This window comes from Hippoglossus stenolepis, chromosome 6 (genome assembly GCF_022539355.2).
Source record: "Hippoglossus stenolepis isolate QCI-W04-F060 chromosome 6, HSTE1.2, whole genome shotgun sequence".
Taxonomy (NCBI): Eukaryota; Metazoa; Chordata; class Actinopteri; order Pleuronectiformes; family Pleuronectidae; genus Hippoglossus; species Hippoglossus stenolepis.
Window position 1 is genome coordinate 25,171,946 of NC_061488.1, and position 12,358 is coordinate 25,184,303.

At 45.0% G+C, this 12,358-nt stretch overlaps 1 protein-coding gene across 4 annotated transcripts in view; it reads left to right on the forward strand.

Moving 5' to 3' along the window:
* Positions 1-3,127: 3,127 nt before the first annotated feature.
* atp2b3b (ATPase plasma membrane Ca2+ transporting 3b) overlaps positions 3,128-12,358 on the forward strand; it is a 50,193-nt gene continuing 40,962 nt past the window's right edge. For 2 of the 4 annotated variants that reach the window (XM_035159114.2, XM_035159115.2), the window contains exons 1-2: positions 3,129-3,430; positions 8,670-9,489. In XM_035159114.2, coding sequence (XP_035015005.1) covers positions 9,246-9,489 — 244 coding nt within the window. In that variant the 5' untranslated portion in view covers positions 3,129-3,430; positions 8,670-9,245. Of the gene's footprint in view, positions 3,431-8,669; positions 9,490-12,358 lie in introns of all 4 variants that reach the window. The other 2 variants (XM_035159111.2, XM_035159116.2) reach the window with 2 other exon arrangements.

Here is a 12,358-nt window from a genome sequence, read left to right on the forward strand (position 1 = left end):
TTTCTGTTCTTGAGGACCATTCATACGTGTTCATGCAGTGCATCTATGTGAAACACTTCACTTATGTCAGGGGCAATTTGTGGTTCAGTTTCTTGCCCAGGGACACTACAGCATACAGCTGGATGACCCACTATACCTCCTGAACCGCATACCATAACCATACTCCTTTGTTTTAAATGCACCTACAATTGCTTGCAATTGCAGGTAAAGAGAATTGGTCACCAATCAGACAAAACTCCTATTCTTAGAAGATCTCACCTATTTCCAGATGAAGAGTTTGAAAAGAGTGAGGTTTTGTGTATATTTGTGGAAATATTAAAAGAGATTATTGTTCATCTACAAAGACACTATGTCTGTTTTGTGTGTGTGTGCCTCTGGGAGATGGTGTGGAATAGTTGAAGATAAGAGCAGGGAAAGATAAAATCAGCTACAAAGCTTTTCATCAAGATGTGTGTGTGTGTGTGTGCCTGCATGAATGGACGAGTCTGCGGTCCATCTCCCTGCAGTGTACAGGATATCTATTAATAAGTTCATCTGATTCATCTATAAATACATTTATCCTCTTTCTCCTTACACTGGCTCACTGCATAATAAGCTGTGACAGTAGCCAGTATAGCCATGCGTGTGGATGGCTGTGGCAATGGAGGACTGGAGTGTGTGTGTGTGTGTGTGTGTGTGTGTGTGTGTGTGTGTGTGTGTGTGTGTGTGTGTGTGTGTGTGTGTGTGTGATGGTTGTTGTTGGTGGGGGGCTGCATTGAACGTAGGACTCTTTGTTCTTCATCACTAGGATGTGCTATCTTTTACCACAGTGAAGAGCGCCTCAAGCCTCTGTTTTGTTTGATTCCATAGAGCAGAAGAGGCAGGTTCTGCTGCTTCTAACCACATCGACCAACACCAGTCCCCCAGCCAGGCATCTCCCCATTTAGGACCAGATCCATGGTGCTCATTTAAAGGGCTGTGATGTGTCCGTAGATGCTAATGTAGTATTTTGGCTCTTTATTTATACAATTCACTTGTCCGGCAATGAGTCCGGGCAAGCTTGAGGTTGAGTGTGACTCAGAGGGCCTCTCCCAGAATCATTGAGTCTTCAGACCAGCAAATAGAAAAACTTTTTTTTGGATGCATGTTGAATTAAAAATTGAAAAATTGTTTATGAATTGAATTTCACTCTGACCTATCAGAGGTTAGTATGAGGTAGAAAGAGGAGGAGTTGTGTTGTGATGAAGAGGGAGTCTTCCGATCCTCACCAATGGTCATGAACTTTGGATAGAGACCTAAGGACCGACGAATACAAGTTCAAACAAATTTGATATGACACATTATTCCTTTCAATATATTCGAACACCTCCCCTCCTGGCAGGCACGCAGTCAGAAATGGTTGAACACTTGACGTATCTCTGTTAACCTGTGGTGCCTCCTCAGCTGCTGCTAACAGGTGAGCCAACAGGTTTGTTATAAGGAAGTTGGGTGGTACAAAGACAACAAACAGCCTCACCTTGGATTGTTACTTTGCCATATACGATGTAGAATCCAAAATATTTCCACATGTCGCCTCTTAGATGCTCTGGTGTCATGATCGTCAGCATAGGATGACTTTTCTTGCTTGCGTCGTCCATTTTCAACCCAACATCACTGACTGACTTACTTAACTGATAGGTTAAGAGGGCATGCAATGGGTCAAGCTGATAGTGATCGCCCTCTGCTGGACCAGGAGACAAACTACTTCAGATGGTCTGATGAGCATCTAGTCTGTATATTGAGGATCTGAATGGGCCATTACAGGTTGAATACAAATGGAAGGAGACCCAAGGTTAGATGCAGAACTCCAAGGAACGATTGCGATTCCTCAGGAGGAGCTGGCGAGCATTGCTGGGGAGAGGGATGTCTGGAAGATCCTGGTTAGCCGGCTGCCATCGCAACTTGACCTCAAATAAGTGGAGGAAAATTGATGGATAGAAGCAATTGAATGCATAGATCATATACATAAGAGGTTAACTTTCTCAGACAAATTTAAATAAACGTCACGGACATACCATTAGTGCTACAAGGATTTTTTCCGATTGTTTGTTCTGTGTTAAATAAAGTTGCATTTTATTGTGTTTTTACAAATGGGAGGGAATTGGCTCTATAGTGGTGGAAGCCTTTTGAATGAATGTTCTTTGAAAGTTGGATGAGGTCTCTTCAACAACTGATGTTATCGACCTACTAATTCCACAAATCTGTCTGTCTGTCTGTATGTTGAATGCATATCTTGCACATATACACACACGTGTATTGTAACTGGCAACTTGGTCAAACCTTGGGTTAAAATCATTGCGGTGTCAGGAAGAGTAATACGTTTCAGTTTCATTTAATGTAAAACATTGACTGAGAAATCTTCACTGCAGATAACCCAGGTAGGATGAACACAAAGTTTTCTGACTTCACTCTGCACCATAGACGGTTTCTAAAAGGCTCTGCACACAAAGTGACAGTGTATTGAAGAACTGTTAGAGGAGGACTCCCTAATGACAGGGAGTCATTCTGAAGTAGCTCCAGAGCATCAGCCAGAGAACAGGACATGACAAGCAGACATGTGTAGAACGGGGACTGCAGTCGTATCTAAAAATCTGGAGAGATCCTTCACAACGTACGTCTGCGGTGTGAGTGTGATGTCGTCATCACGCAGCAGAGTAGGTGGCGGAGGGTGGGGGGTGACGTATAGAGCCCCCCCCCCCTGCATGATTCCTCTCGCGGATGCTGCGACCGAGCTCCTGTGCGCGCGGGCTCTCCTCCTCCTCCTCCTCCTCCAAAGATGTCGCATGAGCTTCTCCTCTTTCTTTCTTCTCTCTTTCTTCCACTGCCCTTAACAGTGAACCGAGTTAAGTCACATTAGCCGCTCTCACCGCCGCCGGCAGCTAGCCCTGGTCCAGACGCACGGAGTGTCCCCCTCCCTCCACGGAGGTGTTTAAACCCCCAACCCGGCGCATCCTCTCTCTCTCTCCCTCTCTCTCTCTCTCGCTCTCGGTCTCTCTCTCTCTCTCTCTCTCTCTCTCTCTCTCTCTCTCTCTCTCTCTCTCTCTGCCTCTCTCTCTCTCTCTCTCTCTCTCTCTCGCTCTCGGTCTCTCTCTCTCTCTCTCTCTCGGTCTCTCTCTCTCTCTCTCTCTCGCTCTCTGTCTCTCTCTCTCTCTCTCTCCTCCACCGCCGCAGAACTCCGCCGACCAGCTGTCAGGTGACCGCGCGGAGCGGAATATTCATCAGTACCGTCGTCGTCTTTCATCTCTTCCCCTCCTTCGGACTCCAGGCTCCCGGAGCTGCCGCAGCCCCGCTCCCCCGCTGTGTCCTCTCATCCGGTCCGGGACATTCTCCGCTCCACGCACACGCAGATTAACGGGGATTCTGCCTCCCCGCCCGCGAGCTGATGCTGATGTCCTTGAGCTCGGCCTGCACGGTGAGTCGGTGAGTCCGTGCGTGCACGCGTGCGTGACTCTTATTTACCCCGGGCGCTCGAGCGCCGTTTTTCTGAGGGCAGATGTGTCGCTCGCGCAGAGCTTCATGGACAGTGTGAAGGTTAGTGATGGAGCTGCAGGATGGAGCAGGCCTGATGTGGCATCTCTCTCCACAGGCCCCTCAATGCTCTGATAGTAGCCTATACTGTAGGGCATACCATAATACCCTGGCAAACAGCGTAATGGCATTGTGAGGGAGTGTGTGTGTGTGCGCGCGTGAATGTGCTCATGCGCGTGGGTAAAGCTAATGATACATATCCATCCATCCTCTATGTCCTGTGTCGGTTGATGACGGGCTGCAACATTTTCACCGAGCACCATGCGCTGTTCTCCTCTTGGTTCCCCGGCCCTCGTGTGTACCGGGCTACAGGCTATTGTGGGTCAGTTGCGTTGTTTGTCGCACCTGCAGCGCGGAGCTGCGGGGGTGCCGGTCTGATCCGGTAACGATCTCCGGCCGGAGGCACCTTCACAACTCACCCGGTGCAGGCTGGGTATGAAGGGGGCAGAGCGGGCCGGCGGTGGCCAGGCCGGTAACCTTGCGGAGGGACATAGGGTTGGCAAGTGGCGCACCATAGGCGACACACACTCACACGCACCCACACACTCACTCTCCTTGCATTTTGGTCGGCCTGCAGTATCCTGTCAGCTTGAATCAGAAGTTCCTCCTGCTGCCATATATGTGCTGGTGAACAGAGGGATGAGGCTCAGGCACGTCTGAAGGTGACCAGGAAAGGTCGTTTTGTGTGGGCAACACTGTTGCACGACGCCATTCCTGCACAGAAGTGCACAGTCTTGCTGTTGCAATTGCCAGTTGAAATCTGTGTGTTTGTTTGTGTGTGTTTGTGTGTGTATGTATGTGAGTGTGTGTTTGTTGGAGGTGGATAGCAGTTCATGTACTCTTTCTTTCTATCTTTCTCTCTCCCACAAACACACTCTCTCTAACTTTTGCCATCATCATCTTCTTCAGCCTCGTCCAGCTGCTTTAATGTGCTCTAACAGTAATGCAGATATCCTGCCCTGTTGGCAGCCCACCTTCTAATGGCTCCAGCCACTGACTGTGTTGAATTCTAAGTGTGCTATTCCCACTGGGCAATACAGAAGTGTGTGCCTGGCGCCAAGCCAGACGGCAGGCAGCGGCCCAGATACAAGCGCCCCGCCAGAGGTGACCCTTCAGTTGTCTGTCAGGAAGTAGGACTACAGCTGCACAGGTGGACAGCAGGCCGGCAGGGAGATGAAATACTGACAATCATATACACACACACTCACACACACAACATACAGAGAGAGAGAGAGAGAGAGAGAGAGAGAGGACAGTAATGTGAATACACTCACCTAGCATGACAAGTATGTGCACAAGAAGTGCTGGCAGGAACACAAGTGCACACATGCTTGTGTTGTCACATGTGCTCAGATTTGTGCATTTGTGGCCTGGGTTGCCCCATCCAGCACACACCCACCCACACCCACTCACACACACACACACACACACACACACACACACACACACACACACACACACACACACACACACACACACACACACACACACACACACACACACACACACATACACAGAGTCACAAAGCGTACGCAGCCCTGCTGGCCTAGAATCAAATCCCGTGAGGAGCTTCTCTCCTGTGTCTTCCCCACTCTGTGCTCCTCTCAACCTTCTTGCTGCTGTGATAAAGACAAAACGCCCTCGGGAAAAGAGTGGCCACTTTCCCTTATAAAAAAATTCTAATTGCTCCGACCCTCTGAGGGATGTGTGCAGAGGAGCAGGGCTAACATTCAGGATAAATGGGCAGACCGCTGATGGTTGTGGTGACCTTTTGTCTGACTCTTTTCATGTTCAAACACATTTTCAGCCAGGACAGCCCCCTCTCACTCACTCTCTTACTCTCTCATTTTGAAAGAGCGATGGTGTATGACACATTTGTGTGTGTGTGTGTGTCATTACAGAGATCATCTGATGTCTCTGGGCATGAGTGTTAGTGTCTTTGTGTGTTTACTGTACCTTCATGATGCCTGCTGCATCCTGTGGCTAAAGTGCACTGTATAAGTGAGTGTGTGTAAGAGTTAGGAATGCGTAACAAATTGAGTAACAAAGTCTTTTTCTTTTTTTGTTCATTTTATGTAATGTAGGCTCACATGGGCACACATATATACACATGTGCACCGTCCTCATGAAAGCTCTGCGCCAAACAGAGAGACATGCTCAGAGTTAGTTGCAGTAGTTGGAAGGCTGAACAGAAGAGCTATTTCTTGTGTGAGTGTTATAAAATAAGACAGAATCAGTGAGTAAGAGACCGGGCTGGGAAGAAAATGCGCGACTGGCGGAGTAAATAAATGATTGCAGTAGCAGGAAGCAGATAGACAGGGAGAGCAACAAAATGAAGGGGTCCGGAGAGAGAGGGGGTGGTGGGGGGGAGGTAAAATAATAACAAGCGATGAGATACCACAAGACAAGACAACAAAAACTGACTGTAAACCTATACACTGTAGATAGACAGATGAATAGATGGAAGAGAAGGCGAATAAGAAAAGATGGCGAGCGAGAGGGAGCTTCAAAGGCCGAGCAGGGTGACTCAGTCATAAACTAACACTCTCAGTCAGGATAGAGGCATGCAGGGCAGAGAGGAAACAGGGAGGGAGAAGATGCAAGAGGCAGAGGGAGCTGAGGGAGCTGAGGGAGAGCGGCGAGGAGAGAGGAGAAAAGGAATTAATGATGAGCTCCAGTTCCGTGTTTTTTTTATGCTCATCCTTATGTAAAATACCCTGATAGGGAAATCAGAATATGTTGTGTCATCTGTGATGCTGAGAGTTTTTAGTTACAGCCAGTGCTAATTGCTCATGTGGGATGATGCTTGTCTCAGCCAGAGTGGCTCAAAAAAGCAAGTTGCAGTTCCACTATAGGCCGCACTTAGCGCTTACTGTGTCCGATTTATTTGAATTAAATCAGCTCCAGTGAAAGGCTGAAATATGAATTCATTGACTGAGAACAGTTTTTCAGCTCAGTTCAGGAAGCTTCGGATTGGACTGAACAAACTAAATCACTGTGAATCACTCGCACCTTCAAGGAAGGTGGATATGTCCTGGCGTGGTGTCGGTTTTATCTTTGTAGATGTTCTGCTGTACATGGTTTACAGTAACATCGACAGAGTTCACTTAAAGGAGCCGACTGGTAATATATATTATTATTATTATTATCAACAAATCCCCAAAAAAGACAGTGAACAAACAACTATTGTATGTTGTGTCTGCAGACTCCAGAGCTGCAGGATCCAGATCTGACAAACAATTATTATTATTATTATTTTCCCCACAGTCACCAAAATGCTTGCTCATTGTGGCAACTGTTGGGCGTCTGTATAATTTTGTAAGATCTCAACATTACAATGTAAAGTACCTTTAAATAATGTATGTTGTGAATTCACACTATACAAATAAAATTAAAATTGAAATTGAATTATGGCCTGATACATCTTAGTCGTCTGAGCGCCATCATTGTCCAAAACTCTTTTAAACTTCCTGCATTACCATGAACACAAGACTGTATTTTATTTTGACTCTGTCCCATGCTGCTGCTCCAAATACTGGCGGACCAAATGTGTACAATCCACAGTTGAAAGCACCCACGAAAGCACTATTTACTCATGTTTGAGTAACTGTTGTTCAAAACTACAGTATAGTGTCTTCAGTCGAACCTAATGGGCACGGTGGGGAAGTCTGCTCAGAGAGGTACCATTACATTGTCGGTTTCTGTCAGTATTGGTTTTCTTGATAAGGCTAACTGATATGCTACTGCAATAGTTTACTCAAGGAAGGTGGTGATGTAATGAAAGTGAAGTTAATATGAGATGAGAAATGTTTTCCTCCTCATACCACCATGCTTATGTTTAACTCTCAGTGGATGAGAGAAAAAGTAACATTCAGAAGATTGTTTTATCCCTGGAACTCGCTGAAAACAGATTTAGTGTAATAGAATCCTCAAAATTGTTTCCAGAACATGTAAACGTTTAAAGCTGTGATAATCACCAAAACCATGTTAGAAACATCCACCGTATCAATAGACAAATGTAAATCATAAAACTATTTTAAGGGCAAGATGAGTATGTACACATTAAAACTTATTTCGTTATTTTCTAATGATGTTTGTCATGTGACTGTTTTGGTCCAATCACGATCGAGTGATCACACCTGCCGTTAAATTAAGGCTAGTTCAATTAGCTTAATGGATAATAACCCTGAGATTGCAGACACCCCAGGCACATTCAAGTCGTCTGTAGTCTTGGAACATTTTTGTACAACAAACAAAGAAAACAAAAAAAAAGGTCTGAATCGAAATCAGGAGAATCATTACACCCCAACTAACCATGGATTTGAATAAGATTAGTGTGCCTAATGAAAAATGATAAACTTTGTATTTCCCCTTTGTCTTTTAATTCAATAATTTGGGTTTTACATCCTGCAACTTTGCTGTTTAATCGCACTGCTTTTATTGCTGCTGTTTGCAAATGGAACAGGCTAAATGTTTTGGCAAAAACCCTTAAATTAAAAAATAAATGCAACCTACACAAACAGATGCTGCTATTGACGAGCTGGCGAACGTAGTGGGGCATTTAGTATCTAAAGAGCTAGATATTTTCCTTGCTAGATATTAGAGTGAATATTAGACTTATATTTGTCACTTAACCAAAAACACAGCTCTATATGAATGCTAATATTGGTCATCGTCAACTGAATGTGTAAATAGGCTACTGTTTGCTAACATGTTAACCATATCCACTTAAGGAAGTTAAATGTGAATATTTTGTTTATTGCCCCCCAGTGGTCAAAAGGTCAATTAGAGCAGGTTTTAAACATCACATGTGAAGTGAGACAAGTGTTTTTACATAACTAGACATTTAAGTGTGCTAACAGGACTATGGTTATAACAATAATGATCTTACATCTATAGATGTTAGATGTATCATGTTTGTACCAATTTTTTAACTTGATGGCGTTCTTGAATTGTGTTCCTCTTTGTTATTTATTTAGGTCAGGACCAATGAATTAATGTTAATTTCACATGTGAATCTAGTTTCAGCCTTGTCTGTATCTCAGAAATGATTTGATGTAATGACAGTGAGCGAGATCAATAGAGCAGAGTGGTAATGTTTTATCTCTTCCTTGCATTCTTAGGTCCTGGTGGTGCAGCAGTAGCTACCTCTCAACTGGATCCACTTACTGTCTCTGATTCATCAGTCGCCTCTGCCTCGCTCACCCCTCTCTCCATTCATCCATCACCCCTCATCGTTGTCTGTAAGTCTGTCAGCCTGTCCGTTTGTCCATGGACTGGCCGTGACCCTGGAGGGAGGGGGACAGAAACGAAGAAAGTTGCAGAGGAGACTCAGGAAAAGAAAGCTGGATTCTTTCAGACATCACGCTTCTGAGGTGCCCCGGCTCGCTGTCCTTCATCCCCCTCACCCTCCTCCTCCTCCTGTTATGGAGAATTAAAGGAGCAGTGGGAGGTTAGGACAAGCTAGTGAGGAGTCAGAAATAAACAACCAACGCTCCTTCATTACCGTTAAATACAATTTAAAGGAGTTTAGGTGTATCCTTGTAGATGCACATTTTAAAGTAGGACATCAAGGCAGAACCAAGAGTCTGACTGTTGAGCACATGAACACCCCTCCACCAACCAAACGGAAGTGGAACTGAGTTGAGGACAGATTACGGAGAGAAAGGAGGACCAAAACAGAAGAAACCCTTACTGACATGTCAACAACAGCCACGATGGGTGAAATGGCAAACAGCGCAGTGGAGTTTTATCCTAAAGGGAGTCGGGGCGCAGGAGGAGGAAGGGCAGATGGCAGTCAAGCAGGGGGAGACTTTGGGGTCACGGTGCAGGAGCTCAGGGAGCTGATGGAGCTCAGAGGGGGCGAAGCCCTGGTGAAGATCCAGGACAGCTACGGAGACACAGACGGACTCTGCCAGAGACTACAGTCCAACACCACTGACGGTGAGCAGGCATGAACGTGTGGACGAATGGTTGAATGGGTAAAGAGCAGATAGAGAGAGAGAGAGAGAGAGAGAGAGAGAGAGAGAGAGAGAGAGAGAGAGAGAGGGAAGGATGGATGAATGAATGAATTATGGATGAGTAGATGGCTACTGGCTTGATAGATGAATGGGTGAGAATACAGATGTATAAATAGATTAATGGAGGAATGGATGGGTGGATGAGTTGACACATGAATGGGTGAAGAGATTGCTGGCTTGCTGGATGCATTTGTTGATTGGATGAATGGAGAGGGTTTAGCAGAAATGAATGCGCACACTGAGATTGGCTGAATGAAGGAGTGAATGGATGGATTACGTTAGAGTCACACAAAAACTTCTCTGTGCATGTGCTGTTACTGCAGACTGTGTTCAAGTAATTATTTTCTCCTCTACGCCATCACCATTAGGCTCAGGTGAATGAAAGCGATTACATGTGTTCACCAGTCGTTGGACTATAACCCATTTAACACTGATGAAATGTTTTGTTCACAAAAGTTGACACCAACTGACTTGACAACAAATGCATTTTTTATACAAAAGTAGACTGAGATTTAAAAAATGCATCAACTTCACTGTCGCTCACAGAAGGAAGCAGAATGAAGTGCATCACAGGCTTTGGTGTTGGAGTTGGAGTTGGATGCATGGAGAACATGGGTGGATAAATTGATTGATGATTATATGAGGGGATTATAGTGGATGAATGGATGGAAAGCTGACTGAGTAAATCAATAAATGGATAAATGGAGTAAAAGTGCACAAGGATTGACTATAAGCTGAGTGGCACAGCCGCAATGGTTACAGACGCAGTGTCTGTAATTTTGGGTTCAGGCACAGGACTGCAACCATTTTTTTATTATATTATACAAGTGTGTGTGTGTGTGTGTCTGTTTGTGTTTGGAAGCAGCAAATGTTAAACTTTTTGCCTGACAAACACCTAAAATCATTTAGCAGTTATCAATACAAATTGCGATTTGATTATCAATTAATCAATTAGTCAACTAATCTAAATATTTTAATAAATTTGAATGATAAATTGCAAATAATAACCAGAGCTGCAATGTAATGATGAAAAAGTAATTATTATTATAATCACTATTATGAATAATAATAATAATAATAATAAATACATTTATGGAATTATATTGAAATTTAATTGATACCTTTTGCATCAAAACTCAAACACACTCTTTTTCTCTCTCACACACACACACACACACACTAAATAACAAGTTTATATAATTATACAAATCAAAGATTTGTGATGACTGCTAAGGGTAGAATGTGGCTGTCTGTGTCTTTAGTGTGTGCTTGTGCATGTGAACACTTGTGTGTTCTAACAGGGGTGTGGTACCACACTACGCCCACTCTTTCAACTAGTTTGTAACCTAGCAACACAACATCGGAGAGAAGTTGGCTGGGAAAGTCTGCAAGAGAGAGAGAGATGACTGAGAGCTGCGAGATGGAGATGGTGAAGAGGAAAGATGGGTGAATGGAGAGAGAGGAGTGTGTGTGTATCTTGTGTGTGTGTGTGAGCGAGAGGAGAGAGAGAGAGAGAGCGAGAGATGGAGAAAGGTGAGAGAGTTGGTGGGTGTTGAGTTACAGTAAGTCTGTGTTGAGTGTTGCTAATTTGACACTGTGAGCTGGTCAGGAATCAGTGCAGCAGGTCCCAACAACACACACACACGATCATGTATCTGCAGTTGTCCCGACAAAGCACACTTGGCAACACACATAAACGCTGCCCCCCCACACACACTTCTCCTGCGCTGTGCTGACTTTCACAAATGACATACGGTGTCTTGTGGCGTTGACAAACCAGTCAGAGTGCAAACGCAGGAGAAGAAAGATGTTTCCCACCTTGTAGAACTCGAAGGTCATTACTCAAAACACCGCTCAAACTTGTGACTGATCGTTCCGAACTCACAGCTTGAGATCATTTCTGCTCCGCATCTGAGGCGTTTGACAGCAGCACGAAGAGCTGCTGCCTCTTCCTAGTACGTCGGCAATAAAACTAATCCCAGAGGAGCAACATGAAATGGGCAATTCTGTTATAGTTCTCGACGGTACTACACAAATAGATACACAAACCAGTGTAATTGTACCATATGCATATACATTATGACGCAATTGATGTTGAACAAGGTCTGTAATATGATACACAGACCGGAGTGGCGGTTGAACCAATACAGAGTGGGATCTCTCTCGCTCTCTCTTTTTCTCGCTTACACACACGCACACACACAAACAGATATGGATACCCCAGCACTGCAGTATGAGACCATTATATCCACATTGAGCAGTGAGAGAATGAGAATAAGGGAGCGAGAGAAAGTGTGTGTGTGTGGTGATGGGGGAGGAGGGGAGAGGGGGGTGAGGAGGGAACGCTAGAACAGCTTGCCGCATTGTCAAGGACACATCAAGGGGAGATTGAGAGAGGGAGAAAAAGAAAAAGAGAGAGACCCAAGAGGCTGTGGGAGAGGAAGAGGAGGAAGGATAGAATGGATGAAAAGATGAGTGGATGAGAAAGAAGGGAGGGAGAGAGAGAGATGGACTGATGAAAGCGGGGGGAGAGCTCACTATGATTACTCAGCATAAGGTCACCTGTTTGCTCTCTCTCTCTGTCTCTCTCTGCCCTGTCTTGGCATGAACCCTGTTGAGCGTCATATTGCTACACAACTCTTCGGCACCACTGGGAGCTACGTATGACTCCTTGCAGCAAGCAAATTGGACCAGGATGTCACACACGCACAAACACACTTGCACACAAACACACACACAGCTGACGCAAAGATAGTCACCAATCATGGCCAACCGCAGTGTACAAATTGTCA